At 47.5% G+C, this 23,285-nt stretch overlaps 1 protein-coding gene across 2 annotated transcripts in view; it reads right to left on the minus strand.

Moving 5' to 3' along the window:
* The window catches only part of CACNA1D (calcium voltage-gated channel subunit alpha1 D), a 324,032-nt gene that overhangs the window by 294,969 nt on the left and 5,778 nt on the right, over positions 1-23,285 (minus strand). For both annotated transcript variants that reach the window (XM_032650077.1, XM_032650076.1), the window contains exon 3: positions 22,854-22,959. In XM_032650077.1, the coding sequence (XP_032505968.1) occupies positions 22,854-22,959 (106 nt within the window). The remainder of the gene's footprint in view (positions 1-22,853; positions 22,960-23,285) is intronic.

Here is a 23,285-nt window from a genome sequence, read left to right on the forward strand (position 1 = left end):
ACAAATTGAGCTAATTTGCTTTAATGGCAAGAGAGGCTTGTAGTACAATCCTGATGAATTAAGCCAGTGAACAAAGACAGATGTAAAAGGACAATTTTATTTTTCACTAGATAAATTCAAGGGTTCTTATTTTGATAAGCGGTACAGTATGGCTCTCCAGTCAAATCCATCTGAAACCATGGTAGATCTCTAACAAATTCAATGAATTATATCAGAAAGGCAAATCCACACTAGAGTAGAAGAAAGCTACAGTGGACATAGGATATCTGAGAAGATTCCTGACAGTAGGACTTGCCCTACAGCTCTCCCACTACGAGGTCCTTGAGTCATAGATGAGCTTCCTCATCTATAAAATGGGAATTGTGACTCCTGCTTTGTTTCATCACGGGCTGTTCTAAGGAGCAAATGAGAGCATGAACACAAAGGTACTCAGTGAGCTACATGGTAAGGGCCATGATGTGTGAGAGCTTTCCACCATCTCATCCCCAGTGAAGAAGCATCTCTCCAACTATGAGAGGTGTGGGCAGTGGAAGAAAGATTTTCATAGGTTTACAGAACGGTCACACTAAAACAAACTCTAAAGAGATTATCTGGCAGCATCCCCTGCTCATCTGAAAAGTTAGGAAATGACAATAGCCACCACTATGGACTGTGCACTATGTTCCAGGCACTGGGCTTCTCTCACACCACTTCGTTTATTTCTCACAACTCTGAGGTGGTTACCATTTTACAGATGAGGAACCTGAAGTCAGGATGTACACCCAGGTCTCTTTCCAAACTCCATCTAAAGTCGGTACCATTCCCCACTCTGCTATTCGAACCCCAGAAAGATTAAAACATGCTCATCTGAATGACGTGGCTGATGGGAGGGGTGCCAGTGCACCACTGTCCTTATTCACCTGTATGCATTTGAGAGTCTCAAACAGTAACCACCATGAAGATGTCCGCTATCAGAGTCAAGATCCTAATGCCCCCTCGAAATGTTTCCCTCCCAACACTGGCAGGAATAAGGTTCTCAGGGCAGACAAGGTTTGGTGTCTAAATCCACAGTGCAGCTAAACCGCATGGTAGCAAGATGGTCCGCTCACTGTGTAATCAGTTCTGACCCATGGGTATGTCCGGTGGGAGTACTGCCCCAAGTTCAGCCTGCCCCGACGCTGGGTCAGGCCAGAGTTCAAGCCTGATTCTATTACCTTTCCCCAGCAACCAACATTCCAGTTTCTCTCCATTTTTAGCCCAGGGGCTTAGGGTAGAGTTGGCGCCACCGTGGATTCAGGGGTGAATCACAGGACCAGGGCTTAAGTCAGTCAGTGCCTCACGTGCCCCAGCCATGTGACAGGTTCAGGATGTGCACGTGACCCAGCCTGAGCCAATGAGATCAAACAAGACTGCCCGGCAGGGCTGGACAAAAGACTCTCACACTCTCTTTTGCTGGAAGGAAGGTGGAAGGAGGCAGGCCTAGGAACTTCTGGCAGCCATCCTGCAATTACAAGGGGAGGGCGTGTCTGAGAATGGGGTCAACACACAGGAAGTGGAGGCAGGATGGGGAGAGAGAAACCAGATCCTGATGACATCATTTGAGTCCCTGAGCTGACTCCAGATTTATCTCTGGACTGGCCAGTTATGGGAGCCAATAAATTCCTTTTTGACTTCATCCAGTCTGTGCTGGGATTGGGCCCATTACTTGGACCAGAGGAGTCCTAATGCACGTGCTCACTAAGGGCCATCTGTCCGGCACTGAACTGTGAGCTTCCTGAGGTCAGGGACTGACTTCTTTCCTCTTCCATTAGTGTTCTGTGACTGGAGCTGATCCTTGGAACATTCTGAGAGCTCCAAATATACAGGGATTAAATAGGTCACCTCCAGGCTTTACAGAGCAAAACCTATACCCAAAGCAGAAAATAACAAAAACCTGCAAAACCCTCTATTGATCACTTAATCAGCTTATTCCCATTGTACTCCTCACCTCCCCCACTGCAAAGCCACCACGTTACAAATGGCCCGTTACCTACTCGTCATCCTGAATCTTTTCCTTCCTAGGAGAAGAAGTTTGGGAAAAGACAGGAATGAGTTCATACTCTGATCTAGCTGGGTTTTTTTTTTTTTCATGTTAAAAAAAAATGGGGATAACATTGAATCAAGATGTCCACAATACACAGAAATCACTTGTTAAAGGGCCTGTGCTCACTCTTGACACCAGGTTTCTTACTTCTGCTGCCCCGAAGAGCTAAGTAACACCTATGAGTTAGAGGCAAAATTGAGACCTTAGTACGGCGTCTATCCTGTGGCTGACTCTTAGGAGGAAGGAACAAGAAGAGCCAAGCCCTAAATGTGCAGCTGGGAGTCCTCGCGGACGCAAGTGAGGAAAGGACACAGACCAACCTCTCCTCTAACTGCCAACAAGAGGCATTTCAGAAACTTTTCTCCCCACATGAAATGTTTTTTATTTTTTGTTTTTTTTGCGGTACACGGGCCTCTCACTGTTGTGGCCTCTCCCGTTGCGGAGCACAGGCTCCAGACGCGCAGGCTCAGTGGCCATGGCTCACGGGCCCAGCCACTCCACAGCATGTGGGATCTTCCCGGACCGGGGCACGAACCTGTGTCCCCTGCGTCGGCAGGCAGACTCTCAACCACTGTGCCACCAGGGAAGCCCCCAAATGAAATCTTAAGTGCAAACCTCAAATACACACACAAGGGAGGGAGGGAGAAAGTGAGAGGGAGAGAGGGAGAGAGAGAGGGAGGGAGGGAGGGAGGGAGGGAGGGAGGGAGAGAGGGAGAGAGGGAGGGAGGGAGGGAGGGAGGGAGGGAGGGAGGGAGGGAGAGAGGGAGAGAGGGAGGGAGGGAGGGAGGGAGGGAGGGAGAGAGGGAGAGAGGGAGGGAGGGAGGGAGGGAGGGAGGGAGGGAGGGAGAGGAGGGAGGGAGGGAGGGAGGGAGGGAGAGAGGGAGGGAGGGAGGGAGGGAGGGAGGGACGGAGGGAGGGGAGGAGAACTGCTCTGTCGGTGACACGGGTGGGAGGGCACAATTCCATTCTCCCTGGCCGCACTTCCCCCAGCTCCAGGCCCCTGAGTTACCTCCAAAGGACCTCAAAGGCCTGCCGCAGTGTCATTTCACTGCTTCTCAAAAGATATGAAAATCAAATAAGCAGCAAATTAATATATGGTTGAAATTCATGGCGCAAGTGAGTGTTTAAAAGCATTTCCATTTTCCTTGGCTGAAAAGGCCAGATATCCACAGGCCATGTGAAAAAGAAAACAAAGGCAATGATCCAAGTAATTCAGCCTGAAAACTTTCTCTGCTCCAACCAGAGAAACTCAGGTCCTGGTAAAAGCTGAACAAGAAATTAATTAAAATGAACCCAAAAAGAGGCTTCAAATGCCAGACGGACAGGTGCTCTGACCTGGGTCACATCCCTGCTCGATGATCTTGTCCCTGCAGCCTTGTCCCTAATAACTAACCTAAAAGTAAACCAGCTGAGCCTACGATGTTTCAACCTGTTTTTAAGATTGTCGTGCAGATCTTTTGTAAACTGCATTTCTAGTGCTAAACTGGTACATAAATTTACCTTGTAGTTTGGTGTGTTAGCACAGTAGTCATTTAGCTTGTGTTTGAAAAGAACTGTTTGCCACCTCTGGAGGAGAGAGCAGAAAAGTTCCACCACTAAGCGAGATATTCTGTGTTTATGGCCTGGAATTCCTTCCACAATTCCCTGCTTACCCCTCACTGCTCTGGAAATTCTTCCCAGCATGTCCTGTTGGGTTCTGTATACTTACTGACCAATTCAGCAAAAAGTAGCCCTCACTTTCTCGATACAAACATGAAAGTTATCCAGCTCTTATAAAGTTCAAAGTCAAAACGCGCAACTCTCCCTGCAGACAGAAAAAAATGATCCCATTTCTTCTGGTCACTATTTCCAAATTAGAACTGACAAAGTTTCAGGACCACCTGGAGAAGGGACCTCATACCTCAGAAACCCATTCAAAGGGAAGTTTTCCTGAAAAGGGGAAAGTCCACAGATATTCCCTATCTGAATGCACTGTGCCAGTCCCCAAGTGGTGACAGATGATGCTGGCCTTGCCCTCAAGGCTCTCGAAGCCCGGTGAACAAGGTTGACCTCAAAAACAACAAGTCTCTGTTTCCCAACACTTTCTTTAAAGTCAAGGACAGACCTCCCTGCAGAAAATAGATCCTGGAGATAGGATGTAGAGAAGGAATGAGAACCCTGGGTGATCCCACCTTAATTGAAAGGTTTCCTAATATTTTGAAATGACGTGAGCAGCAGACAAAGGCTTGAAGGCAAGACCTAGAGCCTCATGTGGGTTAAATTAATTCATGTCTCAGCCTGGGCAACACCTCCAAGAAGTCACTGTGTTTGTCCCTTGTGTAAATGAAGAAATACACCCTGGCGTGTGGAATGAGCTTAAGGCCAGATGCCACAGGACCCGGGTTCTCATCAGTTTGGCCACCACTAAGTTGCTGTGACCTGGGTCAGTCCCTTCTCCTCTCTGATATCCTCTAGGCTCATTTCTGCTCTAATGCTCCAACTTGGTACAACCATGGTGTCTTCCATCCTTTTACATAAAGCACTTCCTTTGAGAGTTTTTGTGCAGCCCTAGTGACCCTGCGGTCAGTGCTTTGGACGGCCCTCAGGATTACAGGCACCTGAAATGAAGGTGATGCCACAGGGCGCTAAACAGGACAAGGCCAGCATCTGCCATGTCATTGACTCGGGACACTGGGCTTTTCCAACTCCTCCTGCCTCCCTCCCTGCATCCCTTCGCAATCTTGCAAATCCTTGGGACCGACTGTCTCTAAAGGGAAGGACCCACTCAAAGACTACCCACGAATGCAACCAAAAGAACTAAACTCCAAAGTTCTTCAACCACTTCCTCTCGTCCACAGAGCATATCGATACATTCATTCATTCACTTTCGGGAGTTAGCCTTTCCAAGAAAGAACACACTCCTCTCCAAGCATCTTCCAGCTGGGTTTCTGCAAGTCACATCCATTGGCTGAAGTGAGGGAACACACTGGTCTCTTTACTAGCAACCAAGTCCAGAAGCTACAGAAAAGCAGCATCTCCGCCAGCAGGACCCACAGACCATCCAACCTGAGGAGGGGCCTTGCCAAGAAGCCCAGAGGCAGCTACATACATAGGAATTCCGAGTGGCAGGTGCAGGAGGAACATACAGAAGATGGATCAAGGCTGTGAGTCCAGGGCACCAGCCTGGGTCAGAAGTGAGGACAGAATGCCAGTGCACAGGGCATAAATGTCTCCAGGCCAGCGCCATCCAACAGGACTTGCTGCAACGACGGTAACATTCCCTACGTGTGCTGTCCCATATGAGAGCCCTATATGGATACTGAACAATGCAAATGAGGCTCGTGTGACTGAGAAAATAAAATTTTAACTTTGAGTCAATTTTAACTTAAGTTCTCATAGCTACAGGTGACTAGTGACGACCACTCCCGACAGCACTGATCTACGCTAGTCTCTCATAGAGTGCACCCTCCCAGAGAAAGGACCAAATGTGACAGGACCCTCCTCTATTTTAAAACAAATGAACCATGCGGAGGGGTCTCCACCTATAAGGAGAGCTGAGTTTGGAGTCTGTGGGCTTCCAGGAAGATGAGAATGTTCAGCGCTGCCAACTCTTTCCCTACTCACCTAAACTTACCACCTTCAGAAAACAGTGGGGATGAAACTGAGGCTTCCCAGAGGTTAACCTCCAGTCCTGACTTTTTCAGCCTGTGACCTTGAGGAAGGCACCTCCTCTCTGGACCACAGGGCATGTCATCACTAGGACAAGAGATTTAGAACAGGCAACCACGAAGGCCCTATCCAGCTCTAAGATTCTAAGAATGTACATGCCACTTTGTCAAAATGTAAAACTTTTGTGCTCAAAGGACACCATCAAGAAAATGAAGAGAAAACCCACAGAAGAGGAGAAAATGTTTGCAAAGCATATATCTGAAAAGGGACTGATCCAGAATATATAAAGAATTGCTATAGCTCAATAATAAAAAATTTTTTTTAATGGGCAAAGGATCTGAATATGCATTTCTCTAAAGAATATATACAAATGGCTAATAAGAACAAGGAAAGAAGTTCAACATCATTAGTCATGAGATATAATGAGATACGACTTCATATCCTAAGATGGCTAGAACCCAAAAGGTACACATTAACGGGTGTCAGGATAGATGTGCAGAAACTGGAACTGTCATACGCTATTGGTCGGAATGTAAAATGGCACAGCTGCTTTGGGAAACAGTTTGGCAGTACCTCAAAATGTTAAAGCTACCATACGACCCAGCAAATTCTACTCCTAGGTATATATACTAAGAGAATTGAGAACATAAGTTCACGTAAAAACCTGTACATGAATGCTCGAAGCAGTATTCATAACAGCCAAAAAATTGAAAACAACCCAAATGTCCATCAACTCACAAAGGGATACAGAAAATGTGACATACCCATACAATGGAATATTATTCAGCCACAAAAGGAAATGAAGTACAGATACAGGCTACAACATGAATGAATCTTGAAAACATTATGCTAAGTAAAAGAAACCAGACTTGACAGATCACATATTATATAATTTAATTTATATTAAATGTCCAAAATAGGAAAATTCATAGACACATTAGTGGTTGCCTGGGGCTGGGGAAGGGAAGGAGTGTTGGTGGGAAATACGGAGTGATGGCTAATGCATATGGGGTTTCTGTTCAGGGTGACGAAAATGTTCTAAGATTGATTTTGATGATGGTTGCATGACTGAAAATAATAAAAACCACTGAACTGTATAATTTAAAATGGTGAATTGTATGGTATGTGAATTATATCTCAATAAGGCTATGTAAAAAAAAAAACAATGTGCATGCCTTCATCCCACCTACTTAGTGAAGACCAATTAACCCTGTTATTTATTGCCCCCAGGTCCCAACGCCAGGTGCCAATGCCGACCACCTGAACCTGCACAGAACATGACTTAGGTCGAAGACTCCCCACTTATAAATGAGGGGCTATTTTTAAAGAAGCCTCCATCGTCTCGCACACTTCACACAGAACGAGAGTGGAGCTCTCTTTGCTGTAGCTAAGATTAAGAAGTCTAACCTGGGCTTCCCTGGTGGTGCAGGGGTTGAGGGTCCGCCTGCCGATGCAAGGGACAAGGGTTCATGCCCCGGTCCGGGAAGATCCCACATGCCGCGGAGTGGCTGGGCCTGTGAGCCATGGACACTGAGCCTGCGCGTCCGGAGCCTGTGCTCCGCCACGGGAGAGGCCACAACAGTGAGAGGCCCGCATACCGCAAAAAAAAAAAAAAAAAAAGTCTAACCTAACTGGGATCAAAAGTGCATTTTTTTTTTAAAGGCAAGAAAAGAAGAAATGCGGAAACTCACATATTCTTCTAAGCCCAAGGAGCCCTCCTGGGAACTGAAGGAATTCTGTCTACTTATGTAAATCACCCACACGGACAGCTATGAATGGGGCAGTTACACCTGTACCCAGGACCCCAAATCCCGGTAGGGGTCAGGCAGGTATCCCCGCTCCCGAGAAGCCCACATCCACGTCCCCTGACTCTGGGGTAACGTGAAAGACTGCCTTGCCAGGGATGAGGGAGGCCTTTAAAAGCCAGGCTACAGCTGGGAGTGAAACACCTCACCTGACCGTGGTTCCTGGGGCCAGTGGCTAAAGAGGAAAGCCTAGGCGGACAGATTCTTGGCACCAGGAGAAGTCAGGCCAGATGAGACTACAGACTTAGGGAAGTGTGACTACAAAGTAGGAAGGCTGTTCTGTTTAATCAACACACTAGAATCACATAAACAAGTGTTGTTCTTTTCAAAGGAGGAAGCTTGGGAAGCAGGCCGCATGGTGCTGGGAATACTGCCACCCCTCAGAGCAACTCCAAGATGCCAGTGAACACCTTCTCCAGAGCCCAGGACACACGCCTCTCAAGAGCCTCAAAGATAAGAGAACATGGCTCTCTTTGAAGACAGATTTGACTTTCTTACAAATACCCAAGAATTTCTTTAGGAAAATGCTGGTGAATAAGGTCAGTGATCAGCGTGGATCACCTCATTTTTCTCCAGAAGCAGAGAAAAATGAAAAGTAGGAATTGGCTCTGAAAGCAATTCTCAAAACAAGCATTCCTGCAGCACTGGGACTAAGGTGCAGCCTCAGAAAAAAACTGCTTTGAAGAGCTCACTGTGTTTTGGTTTTGTAAGTTCCAATGTTTTCATTAAGCAATCACAGTCTCTCCCTAAGGGAATATCCCTCTCTCGCTCTCCCCCCAAACCCATGTCTCTCCCCCCTCCCCCATCTCTATCTCTCCCTCTCCCATATCTCTGTCTCTCTGTCCTGCTGCCAGTGCCCCTCCATCCCTCCATCCATCTCCCCAGTGCTCTGCTCCCAGCTTGCAAAGAGAGACCATCAGGCCATATTAAGAAAGCAGTCAAAGCGATAAAGCAACCTCAGAGCACCTGATGTAGACACAGTGATGCTTCACGAAATGGTCCATCGTCTACAAACACCCCATGCCGGGAGCTGAGGAGGATGCAGATGAGGGCAAACTGGGTCCCTGTCCACAAAAGGTCACACTCTTGTTGGAAATAAGAAAAGAGCATAAGACCAAAACCAAGCAAGCGTGTGATTCACGGGACAGGGCAGCTCCCACCCGGGGCTAGTCCATTGAAGCTCCCCAGGGAAGGCGCTGGACTTCAAGCTCACAAACCACCAGGATGCGAAGGAGTCAAGACCACGTCAGGATCTCCAGCCTCAATGGCCGCCCAGCCTCGGGCCAGAAGCAGCGACGAGGCCCCCCCTCGAAGAGAAGGAAAGGGGGACGCTCCCCTCCCACCTCCACGGACTAGGCCACACTAAGGAAAAGGGAAACAAAAATCCTAGGGCCAAGAAATGCCGCACTCGTGAGAGAACTGGGGGACTTAACAGGCGTGGCCTGGGGCTGATTTTAAAACCCCACAGCACCACAAGGGCTGAGGGAAAGGAGGTTCCCCCAATACTCAGACACTGCGGACCTTGAACATCACCGGGAGGTCAGAGATTCCCCTTGACACCATTCCTGACTGATTGAATAACGTCTTTGGTGAACTGGGGCTCACTCACACGTCATTTGATTCACTCCTCAAAGGCCCCCTGCTAAAAGTGAGACAAGTATGACTAAACCCCATTTTACAGATGAGAAAACTAAGGCCAAGAGAGGTAACAATTTATTGTCACAAAGCTAGTGGGTAGCAAACCTTGGGACCCAGGTCCAGATCTATTTCCTCCAGAGTCTCTGCTCTCCAAAGGATAGGATAACACAGACTGAAAGGGAAGGAGGGAGGGAGTCAGATGAGGGAAAGCCCTAGAAGCCAGGCTTGACATGTAGGGAAATTAATGGTGCAGAACGTTCTCTTACAAAATCCTTTTTGATCGTCTCAACACATGGGGCAGTACTATCACCATTACTCCCATCTTACAGGTGAAGAAACTGAGATCAGGGACTTCCCTGGTGGTGCAGTAGTTAAGAATCTGCCTGCCAATGCATGGGACACGGGTTTGAGCCCTGGTCCGGGAAGATCCCACATGCCGCAGAGCAAATAAGCCCATGCAACACAACTACTGAGCCCGTGTGCCGCAACTACTGAAGCCCACGCGCCTAGAGCCCGTGCTCCGCGACAAGAGAAGCCATCGCAATGAGAAGCCCGCACACCGCAACGAAGAGTAGCCCCCGCTCACCGCAACTAGAGAAAGCCTGCGCGCAGCAACAAAGACCCAAATGCAGCCAAAAATAAATAAATTAAAGAAAAGAAACTGAAGTCACTTGGCCAAGAAGGACAAACAATTCCCAGGTCCTGGGGAGCTCTAGCTCTGGCAAGTCACATCCCCTCTGTGAGCCTCAGTCGCCCAGCAGAACCCCCTGCAGGGAGGACCCCGATAAGCCCTGGAACTGCGTGTGGTGGGCAGGGCCCAAGACGTCCTACCTCTGCCACATCCTGGCTATTTGGTGTGGGGTGGGAGGGGGGATCATTTTAACGGCCGAGGCCCAGAGACCTGCTTTGTAATCTGTGAGCAGGACGCACGAGGTCGCAGTGAGAGCACATCAGACGCTCTGATGGCAGCTCACGGTGCTAGCGGTGACTCCACTACCCCAATTCTAGGAATTGCCCCACCTCCCTTCTGAGAACGCGGCAATCAGGCCAGAACTCCCCTGACATCTGTTCTGCTCCTTAGCACTTGTTTTCTGTTCTCTCCTGAGTAACATTTAAATCAAGAGTTGGCCAGAGCCTCCCACCTGGGCCGAGCAGGAACAAGACACAGCTGGTCAAGTGGATTCCCAAGCCACTGAGGAAGCAGTCGGCAGGGACGCCACCAAGCCTCACGGGAGGACTGGGCTCTGGACTGTTCTCTGTAGAGGGGGGGCTTCAGGCTTCCTGGCTGTGGGAATCAGATCCTGATGGCTAACCCAGCCCCCTTCTTTCCTCGGCGTCCCAAGGGAAATCAGCAGCCCTTGACTGTCGTCTAAGCAAAGACGGGTTGCAGTCCAGGTCTAGGGCCTCCATACGACCAGTGGGTAACTTTCCGTCACTGCTTCACCAGGTCCCCCCAACACCCTCTCTGACGGCTACGTCTCAGGCCCTTCAGGGGACAGACGGAACGGGTCTGGTGAAAACGTCTTCCGTAAAATGGCTTTGGAAAGCCAACCCCTAACCCAGCAGGCTGTCCGCCCAGGAAACCCGTCTGGTGTGGCTGGAGGGGTCGCTTCCTCATGGACGACGGGGGCAAGCGGTCCGGCTTCCCAGCCCAGGTTCCTCACCTGTGAGGCTGAGGACGGCAACCCCTACCTCCCAGGGCGGGCCGCGCGGAGGCTTGAGGACGCACCAGACTGTCGCCCCAGCCCCAGGAATAGTGAACCCTGCAACTCCACGTACCCTAGGAGCCAGGGTCTGTGCTAACCCCGCCAGCCGCTTAATCTCCTCTTTTACAGAAGAGGGACAGACTGGGCAAGGAGGCGCATCTGGCCCCTCAAAGGCGCCGAACTGCGGGCGGGCGTGACTCGGAGGCCACGGCCTAACTGCTCGCTCCTTCCTACCCAAGAGCCCCCACGCTTTCCTTTCACGAGTAACACTTTTCAAGGAATTAAAATGCAATAAAATCTACTTAATGCCCTAATTTAAACTCCTCTAACTCCCATTTCAATTGGATGGCTCACAAGGCGCTTCAGAAGACAGGCAGAGGGCCACCCTGACTTCAGCCACCACCCCACCCCACCTGGCAACGCCTCTGGGCGACGGGAGTGCATCATATGCAAGGAGTTTCGGTGCCAGTCCCCGAACCTGGGTTCCAAGCCCTAAAGCGAAACCAGGCCGTGAAGCCTGCGCAGAGACCCACCTGGAGTGCCTGCCGTCGCTCTAGTCCGCGGCCTTCCCTGCGCTGCTCTCCGCTGCCGGGCGTTTAGACGGCAAGAGCCTGTGATCCCTGACTTGTCTGCACCGCCTGGTGGTGGAGTGTGAGCTCTGAGGTCAGGAAGCCCGGATGTGGATCCAGGCCCCGCCAATTACTAGGCCTCATGGAAGCAATTTGACCCCTCCCAGCCTTTTTTCCTCACCTGCAAAATGAGGATTTCAGTCGTCTCTTCTTCAAGACTCTACAGTGAGGATTAAAGGAGAACTAAGGAGATTATACATACAAAGCCCACCTAGCTCAGCAGGTGTCAGCCATGAGCTGGTAACAAAAGCAATTATCTCTGTGCCTCCAGTTATGGTCAAAAAGACAGGGTATGGCAGCCACACCAGAACCAGATGACTGAGGAAAGACCCACAGCATTTGTCACCAGGCCTGCTGACTCCCTCCTGCCCTCCCACACCCACTGGCCAGCGGCCTGGCTCTTTCCATAAGATAATGAGGCCGTCCATGGCCAAATGATTCCTGCCTGTTAACAGGCATGAAGAAAGTAAGAGAATAATTTATGAAGTAAAACAGGGGAGGGAGGAATGATCAAAACTATCTTATGGAGGACAAAGAAACTGGCTGAATGCCCAGCTTGCCTTGAAGAGACACTCTTTTGGCATCTGATTTCCAGATGTCACAAGTGCCCCTGGCATCCTCAGACCTACCGGTCAGATGGCAAACGCCTGACTTCAACCTGGATTCAGGGCTGTAACAGTGAGGGTGGGAAGGAAACAGACCCAGAGACAGGAGCCCTGGCCTAAGTCCCCACTTGACTCCTCTCTCACTGTGCGACCCTAAGCAAGTCGACTGCTGGGGTCTGAAGAATGAATGTGGTCCCCCTGAAGGTCTCCCGGGGTCCTTCCCAATCCCAACCTCACCAGTCTGTGATTCACATTCAGTACCATCCAGGGTAAAATCAGACACCAGCATCTAACCTCCTGTTCCCCACCCCCTCATACCCACACCCTGTCTTTAATGATTATCAATTAGCTTATTCAGCTGGCCAACCTAAAATAGTTCCAAAGCTTTCTCTGCCCGGATCAAACTAGTTGCGACCCCACGGGGCTTTCTAGAAAAAGATTTCTTAAACACCTCTCTTTTACCAAATTCTTGCTGGGGTGTCACCACTTCCCCACATTCTAATTTAGAACTCTAGATGTTTTTAATTTCACTCCCACCGGATAAAAATTATATGAAAAGAGCTTTAGATAGATTCATCATTAATTTATAGTTCAATAATTCAGAAATTGTGAATGCCCAAAGAGAAGCACACTTTCGCATTATCTCAAAAAAAAGACTAAGGGACTAATTACTCTTATAAAAGGGCAGCATTTTAACCATTTAATCAGTCAAGCTGTTTTTGTACAATTTGAAAGGAGTCATTTCAGTATAAACAGTGTTTCATGATACCCCATTGTTATCTATTTACTTGAAGAGCATTCGAGGATGTTTTCTTTTAAAAATATTGGTCACGGGCTTCCCCAGTGGCGCAGCGGTTAAGAATACGCCTGCCAATGCAGGGGACACAGGTTCGGGCCCTGGTCCGGGAAGATCCCACATGGCCGCGGGGCAACTAAGTCCGTGCACCACAGCTCCCTGAGCCTGAGCTCTAGAGCCCGCGAGCCACAAGTACTGAGGCCCACGTGCCCACAACCTGCTGAAGCCCACGCTCCCTAGAGGCTGCGCTCTGCCAACAAGAGAAGCCACAACAAATGAGAAGCCCGCACACCGCAACGAAGAGTAGCCCCCCCGGTCGCCGCAGCTAGAGAAAGCCCAAGCGCAGCAACGAAGACCCACTGCAAGCCAAAAAGAACGAAAGAAAGAAAGAAATTTATTTAAAAAAAAATACATTGGTCACTTCTTTAGTTCACATTAGAGTAAAATAATAAAAACCAACATCTCCTTCCAAAATGAGGGCTTGGAGGGGTTCTTTGCATTAATACATACTATCCTTTTGTATTCTGACTTAAACCAAGTTAAAGCCAGTAAGTGAAATGTTGAATGGACTATATTTTACACATAATAAATGCTCCAGAAAGTACTTTATGTGTGATCAAGTGATAGCTGTTTTAAACTACACCTTTTTTAATCTTCCCAGCTTTAGTTCTATAGTAATTTATATAACCAAAAAGCAAAACTGCTGTAGAACACAGAAGTGCCATCCAGTATGTCAACATTTTAAATGCTGTGTCCTAACCTTTAGGAACTCTGAATCCAGAGACCATCTGCCTGCAGGGCATTTATTTCTCGTTAACAAAAGCACAGCGAAGACATGGCTCTCCGTGCCCCAACAGTACCTTGTACAAGGACCCATGCTGTAGATTCCCGCTTGGAACTGCTTCCTAGAAAATGCCTCTCTCAATGAATGTGGCTGCTTCCCATTGTTGAGAGGATAAAAACCCTGTAAGTCAGGAGTGCTCCCTTTCGCCACCACTGCTGGAAAGCCTAACGGCCAGCTCAGTGCCCAGGTGTCAGCGATCCGTTCATCTGGAGCACCTGGGCGAGTCTGCTTTTTTGTTTTGATTCCAGGTTGCCCCATCCTTCATCAGCTTCCATGTTCTAAGCCACCTCAGAGCTTCTGGAAGCAGGAGGGGGTACAAACCCTATAATAAATACCACAATAATAGCGAGGTTCAACTGCCTGTGAAAATAGAATAATTAATCATCAAAGACCACGGGACAGCAGAAACATACCAGGTGAGATATTTTTCTTCCACCACTAAAAGGAACATAAAGGAGGAATTCGTCTTAGAACTCAGCTGTAGCCAGCAAACACTGCAAAAGTGACCCTGAGACTCAGTTTTTTGCCTTAGGGACTTATTTATCTGTTAGCCACCTGGAATGAATGTTTCTCTTGAAAGAAGCACGGTCCCCAAGTGCGTGCACCCAAAGCAAGGGAAAGATAATGAGCCTTGGTGCCTTTCACCCAGGTCTGTGGTTCAAAAGAGATGACAAGTCTGGTGCTCAGAGTTCCAGGACTTTCTGCTCGAACCAGATGCTCTGGGTGCCTACCAGACATCCAAGAGAGAGGCTGTACCCTCCCCCCAAGATTTCCTTTCCCATGGCCTAAGACAAGGAATGAATGACATCACTCGTCAGAGTTAAAGGACGGCTGACCTCAAGGAGCTGTCGGGGTGGGGAGCGTAAATCGTACGGGCTTCGTGGAAGTCAATGCAGCAGTAAGTATGGAATTAAAATGCACTGTCCTCCCACCCAGAGAGTTCCCTTCTAAGTACTTATTCCAGAGAACAGTTTACTTGTACACACAAAGAACACACACAAGGATATTCAATGCAGCATTGTTTGAAACAGCAGAACTTTAGGAACTAACCTAACTGCTCATCAGAAAGAGGACAATTAAACAAACCATGGCACATACACGGAATATTTTACGGCAACTAAGGAGTTGTTAGATCTCTACATGCAGATACGGAAAGATCTGTAAGACACATCAAGTGGGAAAAAAGGAAGCTTTATAATGCATGCACTGTTTCCACTTGTGTAAGACTTAAAATACCCAAACTGTATAGATACAGGTTTCAAAATGCACAGATGACATACACATACGGACACAGTGAGAAACAATTCTGAAACTGATTACTGTGATGAGGAGCTGAGTAAGGAAAAGGAGACTCAGTTTACTTGCAGCGTTTTAATAGTTTAGAAGAATGTATTCGTGTATTATTTGTATAAATTTGAATGATGATTTACTGTAAGAATGCAAAATATGAAAAACAAAGAAGGCCTTTCTCGGACCCCATGCTGTGGGCTTTCCTTATGAAAGGGCGACCGGGCACAGGGAGCCCATAGCAGCGCCGGCTAGAAGTCCGGACGCATAAGTCTGGTATGCTCTGCAGAGCAGGTCTCAATAAATATTTGTTGAATAATGGTGCCTTGACTTCCTGTCTTATAAACAAGGTCCTTACGGCGCTACAAAAATATCTGTGAGTATGCCGTGCTAGACCTCCCCATGGGTGCAGGGAAGGGAGGCACGGTGGGCCCCTCAGAAGATGACCACGGCAGGGAAAGCATGAGCCTCACACCCAGCCTGCTGTGAATCCACAGGCCAAGCTGACCAAGGACACCTCCTCCTTCCTTTCCAGGCTGGGTCCATCTGCCAGCTACATCTTCCCTGAGCAGTCTGGAGCCAGCCTTCCCTCCCTCAGGTCACCCCCTGCCAAGTCGCTCCAGCCTGACTCTCATGTTCACTCATTCAATAATTTCAACAGGTGATTTCTAAATTTGCCACTCAGCCAGTAGGGAGGGGGAAAAGAAATTAGCAGAAATAACTGCTTTGAGGTTCTGGAGGAGAAAGTCATTTTCCCCAGCCTGGGCAGTGTCTGGAACCCTGCATAGGTAAAATCTCCAGAAGAGGGCTTCATGCTACAAGGTGTGTGTTGTCAAAAACACCCAGCGGTCCATCCACCCACCACACTCTCCCCCAGCTTTCTCACACACACACAGAGACAGAGGACAGTTCCTCGCTCAGACAGTTCCTCCTCCAACCCCATCTTCAGCTTTTCTCACTGTGCCCACCTCCCAGTGCCAGCTCTGCCTGCCCAGCCAAACCCCAGCTGTGAGAATACCAATCTCACCTTTCCTCATTTCAATCACATGGGCAGAACAGGACTTGGGGACACATCCTACAGTGCTGATGGCAGAGGGCCCCAGGAGTGTGAGCATGACAGGAGGCTCACGTCTGTTCTGAAATGACCTGCCAACCTCCACTGCCACCCCACAGGGCAAGGAAACCCACCGATGTCGCTTCCCGGGGCACGTCGTCCAAGCAACAGTAACACTCTGCTCAACCACCAGCATCCCAGGGCCTCTGCAATTTCTTTAGAGACTTTCCTGGGGGAGGAGCAGTTGAGGGTCTGTTCTGGAGTCCCACCCCACCACCACCACCTGTAGTTAACAAGACATAAGTGTCTCTGCAGCTGGGCAAGCTGACCCCTCTGTATCAGGCACTTCTCACGTTTTGCAGACAGTTAAAAGTTAAATGCTGATGGGGAAGGTTAAAAAAGGAAACTACCCACAAATCTGCTACAAGGGTCTCCTGTTTCTCACACAATCATTTTAAAATACTGAACTTGAGCTGAGGTTAAGGAAGGAATGCATCTCCCCAAAGACCGTCCCCAAAGTGGGCTGACGGGATGCACACTTCAGGCAGTGTGTGAGAGGGACCCGCTGGAGGCCAGTCTGTGCCTGGGAGACGGGAAGGCTGGGGTGCAGGGTGGGATCCTGAGACCCTCTTTTAAGCCCCCTTTCCAGCTGTGTCTGATAACAGTTTCTACCCTTTGGACTTTTCAGTTACCTAAGTTAATAAATTACAAACACACACACATACTTTTTTTTTCCCCAACTAAGCCAATTTGTGTTTCTGCAACTTGTAATCCAACAAGTTCTGGCCAATACACCAACATATCCTCACTCCAAGACAGGTTCATTTTTCAAGGGTCTAAGCAGGGAAGTTCCAGTGTTCAAGGTGTGTCTATAAAGAAATGAGTTTCGCTTTTTAACAAACCAAAAGGGTGAGGACCGTTTGGGAATTCCTCTTAAGGAACTTTAATAGAAGTAAATCTGAATTCCTTAAGACTTGGGTTTGATTTCTGAAAAACTGCCGATTCTCAATCCAAGTCTGTTCAATAAAACATCAATCTGGGCAACTTGTTCTTTGTCAATATGAGGCAAGACGATAAAAGAGATGCAATTACTTGTACAAGGCATAAGCGGGTTCACCAGCTCTGGGTTAAATGTTACTCCCCAAGTCCATCTATTGTGGGCATTCTGCTGCCCCACCAACCTTTACACGAAATGTGACACACACCCACCCAAGTACAACCTCTCATACCTGGCTCACACACAGTGCTGAACACAGAAGCCAGCTTATGAGGCAGGGATTCAAGAAGTATCAAGCATTTGTCTTTCTTCTCTCCTGCTTCAGATATAAAGAGTTAAATTTGCCGAGAAATATACAATCCTGAAATTCAAGGCAACCTCTGACAGGTGCTTCCTGGGATTCTCATTAATATTGGACAATGAAAGTCAGCCTCTCGAGCAAACATTAATCATTAGCCAATTGCTGAAAATTAGCTCCTGATCTATAAGGACATGCCATGGAACCCCACACGGTCATTCATTTATGGACCTACCCATTCCACATGCATTTCCTGATGTGCCTACCGTGCGCCCGCAAAGGGTTAAGTTCGCAACACCATCGAGACCAGTCAGACTCAGCATATGCTACTTTCATCCAGAGTCACTCAGCTCGGGACTTCCCTGGTGGTGCAGTGATTAAGAATCCGCCTGCCAGTGCAAGGGACACGGGTTCGAGCCCTGGTATGGGAAGATCCCACGTGCCGTGGAGCAACTAAGCCAGTTCACCACAACTACTGAGCCTGCGAGCCACAACTACTGAAGCTCGCACACCTGAAGCCCGTGCTCCACAACAAGAGAAGCCACCGCAACGAGAAGCCCGCACACTGCAATGAAGAGTAGCCCCCGCTCGCCGCAACTAGAGAAAGCCCAGCAACTAAGACACAGTGCAGCCAAAAATTAATTAATTAATTAACTTAAAAAAACTAAAACAAAGTCACTCAGCTCATCAGCCAAAGGGCCAGGCTGTCAGAGCCCAAAGCCCATGTGCAGAACTGCCCCCCACACACCAAGCCACTTCCCACAGCAGTTACAGAATAAGGCAGAAAGGGGTGAATATCTGCAAAGAGGAAAGCAAGTACTACTTGCACATGGGCAGGTGGGGTGGAAGGCAGGGACAAGGCTCAGAGAAGGCTGAACTGAGGGCAGCACACAAGCTGTCCTAGAAAAACGGCATCTAGGCATGCAGAAATAAACTCGCAATTCAAACAGAAAGACAACAGAGCAAAGGCACGGAGATGAGGTACGGAAATAAAAGCCACCTTCTAGGCAAAGCCCAAAGAGACAGGTTATAAAACTGTGTTTCAAGGTATTTCAATTCACACCACTCACTATGTGAGATGCTAAACTATGGGCCATGCAGAGCCCATGAACTCGCTTTTTAAGCCCAGGAAACACTGCGTGGGAATCTCGGCCATGGAGGAGAGAATGCAATCAAAGTAGGCTGTCCCACAGCGTTCCTGGCCCTCATAAGGCATCTGGTCCCCCTGACAGGAGTCCCCAGCCAGCACTGCTTCCCAGAGATGCTCTCACCGCTCTGCCACTCCGAGCCCTGGAGCTGGAGCACAAAACGTATAAGGCTGCTCAGCTCGGAAACGCAGCTCCCACGGTGCCTTCAGCCAGGGGTACATGAGGAGCGGGGTCACGAGACCCTCAGCTTTTCAGGAGTAAACACGTGGAACTTCTCACCTACCCCCCGCCAAGGACCTCGAAAGAGTCCGCAGAGGAACCTGCCACACGAGGAAATCCTGAGTACGGCTCAGAGGAAAGACCAGGTGAGGAACTTCTCCTGAGAGCATTCATTCAGTGGTCCTCAACAACCCGCATTTATGAACATCTTCTACACACCGTCAGGCTCGGCGCTATTGGGGTTCCAAAATGATTCACTGTGAGTTGTATTCTGAAGAGGCTTGATAAGACAAAGATAAGATGTGCACATAAATAACCAAAATATAAGGTGTTTTATATGCAAAGTGCCGGCGGAGCAGTTCAGATAAGAGTGTTACTTCTAATCCGGGTCAGAAAAGCCTTCACAGAAGAGACATCCTTTACGATTATTCCTGAGCAGCTCTAAGGACAGTGACAGTGATGAAGGGGTGGTAGGGAGGAAGAGGTATTTCAGATGGAGAAGAGGCCAGGAGGTGGACAAGACCAGGGAGGGGTGTTTACGATCAGCTGGTGGACTAACGGATGGGGGTAGGGGGTGGGTATGAAGGAGAGGCACAGAAGGTGAACCAGAAAAGGCTGGGTAGACCAAGGAGCACCCAGCCTTCCCTTGGACAGCAGGTCGCCCCTGAAACCTCAGGATCACTCCTCTAGCAAAAGCCATCTGAACGCAATGTGAATGGAGAGGAAGGGGAACACATGAGGGGCTTTATAGAGGCCAAGTGTCAGCAGTCTAAAAACACAAAGGCAAGATGCGAAAGGGGGTCAAAGACTTAGTAAACCTTCTCGTTGAGTATCAAAAGCATTTATTGAGCACCTGGAAAAGGGACAGAGTGGCCTAGGCCACGCGCCCTGCCCTCGGTGGCTGCAGACATCAAGGAAGGTCAGGGCTGGCAGCTGGGCGCCCCTCTTCGGACAGTTCTAATTTGAGGCCGGTCAGCACTATGGAGAACTGGGCCCGGGGGTGGGGTGGGACTTCCAGTAGCAGGATGCCCAGACTGAAGCGTTCAGTCAGTTTGCGACTTATGAGAAACTGAAGTTTGGGAAGCGAAATAAAGCATTTTCCAACACAGTGAGAGACAGGACTGTGATCATCGCCACGCTGACACTCCATAAAGAAGCGCTCCCCACCCCCTGCCCCATGCTAAGAAAAAAATTAAATAAATGATATACACTTTCAATAAGTGGAACTGAGGAAATCCTGCTACCGACTGATCTAGGAGGGAGATTGCTGTGGGAACTGAGTTGCACCGTTTCCATGGCTGCAGCCTCCACTAGTCTCTGCAAGTCCACAAATGAAAGCTGCATAGAAACTTGAGATTGTTTATATATATATATATATATATATATTTTTTTTTTTTTTTTTTTTTTTAATCTAACCCTGGGAAAACTTGCTGCCCCCAAGGTAGTAGTCTCCAAATCCCCAAAGCTGGCTCAGTTAGGTACAACCCAGACCAAACGCACACTGGACGAAGGGAGATGGCCACATTTCTTACCCAACAAAAGTAATAATTTCACGGCAAACTACCTGTAACAGGCAGAAACATCTTCCACAAAGCTGGCCCTGAATCGTATTCTAAGCACTCAACATCTACATTCCCGACAGAGCTTGGAGGCAAAGGAAACCACCAGCTCCCTGACACTTACAGCTTTGCAATCCGTATCAGTCTCTGCCCTTTGTTTTGCCATTCACATTAATTGAAAGGTATTTACTACAGATGAAAAACAAGCTTCCTTCAGCTGCCTCTAAACTGATCCCAAAAATAGAGCAATCACTTTGGTACAAATTGGGTCAAATGTTTTTTTTAAAAAAAAAAAAAAACGGCTCCCTGGCAGGAGGACTGACATGGCATGGGACCTTGCTAAGAGTCAGGGGGAAATCCACAAAGATCTTCCCTTCCCACAGTGAGAGAGGAAATATTTAAAGAGTTAGGCAGAGATTAAATTCGTCTGGCCATGTGACCAGCCAAGTGAACACAAGACACAAACTTGAATGCTATAAGTTTCAGAATGTTAAGAGGTCAAAGAAATATATGTTGGGTTTTTTAGAAAGGATTGCCAAACTAACACACTGCCCTCTCCCACCCACAAAAGGCCAGTGTTTTAAGAACTGTCAATAAAAGATCCACTGGGGAGGGACTGCCAGGGGGAGGAAGAGAGATTTATCCATTTCCTATGTTTTATTCCCTCACTTATTAGCTGAGAAATCCAAATGGTCCGACAGTACTTATATTAGCCCTCAACTTCCCTGGGGAAAAAAAAAATCAGAATATTAATTGACTTACACATGCAGCTACATTAATTATTCCATGGATCTGAATTAATCTGCCTTTCAGAAAGGTATCTATTTTCTAAGTTTGTTTAATCATGTTCTCTTGAGCTACAAAAAGCAACAAACTGGGTCACCATCCAGGTTGTTAAATTTGGTAACAAGGCTGACACCACCTGTGGCCTAGACTGTGATGATCTAGCCCCATTGATGGGGGCTTTTCACTACTTCTGCTTTTCCTTTGAAATGATTGTCTAAAGTCACATGTCTACAACTAAATCAGAAGCTATTTAAAATATCCAGTCACACAGATCATCTCTAGCACAGTATAAATATATACTAACACTAAGTCTTTACATGTGTATCCAACTCCCATTTACAGTTGTACTTTCAGTAGCAGTGTCCAAAATTTTTTAACATTCCCTACACATCAGACTACAAAAGCCCAAATGTGAAGAGACATCACACTACATCTGAAACGTGCCGCACATTTTAAATGTAACATGAAGTCCTGTACATAAACCACGAAGTCTAAAATCATAAAAGCATAAATAATGTCAACATCTACAGACCCCGGCAGAGCTCTCCCCTCACTAGTTTTGACTTTACAACACTCAGCTAAGAACATCCAGCCCCACTAAAATACAGCTTCAGCATGAGAAACCAAAACCGAATGGAACCAGCTAAAAGAGGGGAAAGCAAAACAAAAGGGAGAATCTCCTGTTATCCGGGACCAGCCCCTCATTCACCTCCTTGCTGCACGGCCTCAACTCATGAAGGACTGATCCTTGCAAAGAGGACGCTGCAGCACCAGAAAAATCCTGAAATGGCTTCTGAATCATCAAGGAAAGAGCACAGGATGTCAGAGGCAAAAACAACCCTGGTGATCTTCTCATCCGATCCCCCGAATTGACAGGTGGGTAAACGGCGATGCACAAAGGGTCTGGGAAATGCCCCAAAATACAGCCAGTCGACAGTCCACTGGGACAACTCCTAGTCCCACTCCAGTGCTTTTTTTTAAACTATATCAACCTTTCCCAAAGGAAGTTCCATGAAACACTGTGATGCACTCTGCCAAACAAATGTTTAAAGAATCCATGACCAATTACTTTTAGGGACTAGCTGAGTTAAACAAAATGAAACTGGTTTTTTAACTACAGACTTTCCTGGAGCTTTTACTGAGTTAATATGCACTATAAATCTTTAAGAGAGCAATAAGGTATATGGAAGTATCCCAATTTATTTCACCATAGAATCATTTTATCTTGGAGCATTTCAAAGAACTAAGTGAAGGAACTTCAATACTCTACTGTACATTCACCAAATTATGCGCTACGTGGATTAGTTTTGTTGTGTTCTACTTCTGTAAAAATTAATAGTTCAGGTACAGAAGCTATGACAACTCTCTACTTACCAGAAAAATTAACCATAGTACCCACAACTCCCAAATAACACTGGATTTAAAAAAAAAAAGCTAACATTACCAGGAAAAGAATGGTCGACAAAAAAAGCCTATATGGAAAGAAAAGTTATTTTTAAATCTGCTACAAACCTCTTCCATGAAAAGTTCGACATCTATTTATGCAAGATTCATGACTTTAAACACTTTCATTCAGTATGAATTTGAGAATACAGGTCAAAAAAAAAAAAAAAAAAAAAAAACACACACCACTGTTGCAAAGCTCCGTGAAACATCACATGCATAGCTGTTAACTTCAACCACCCAGAAAGCCAGCCGCCAGCTTCCAGCTTCAGTATAGAGGTAAATGATAAGCACACATCAGGACAAGCAGCAACTCTAAGGACACTTACCAAGTTATGATTTGTTGAATTAGAATCATCTTCAGGGAATGGGATGTAAATAGCTAAGGCCACGCAATTGGCAAAAATAGCCAATAATATAAATATGTCAAATGGTCTGAAAATTTTTGTTAAGGTATATATGTGTTACACCAACGTAAACCATCTCTCTCGTCACACTCCCAATCACACCACTTTTGAACTGCTTTTTAAATGAAAATTTTACCCACAAATCCTTATTCAACTGACTGCTGTGACTACAAGGTTTCCAGCAGGAGTAATAGTTAGTGGTCAACTCACAGCAGATCTTCCTATCAAATGACGTCTCCACGCCCTTTTCTTCTGTTGCAAGGATCACGTTACACTCATTCTTCTGTTGGACATTTTATATGAAAACCTAAAAGTACATCCAATTGGGGCACTGTGTGAAACAGGTTTCTACTT

The sequence above is a fragment of the Phocoena sinus genome, chromosome 11 (genome assembly GCF_008692025.1).
Source record: "Phocoena sinus isolate mPhoSin1 chromosome 11, mPhoSin1.pri, whole genome shotgun sequence".
NCBI lineage: Eukaryota > Metazoa > Chordata > Mammalia > Artiodactyla > Phocoenidae > Phocoena > Phocoena sinus.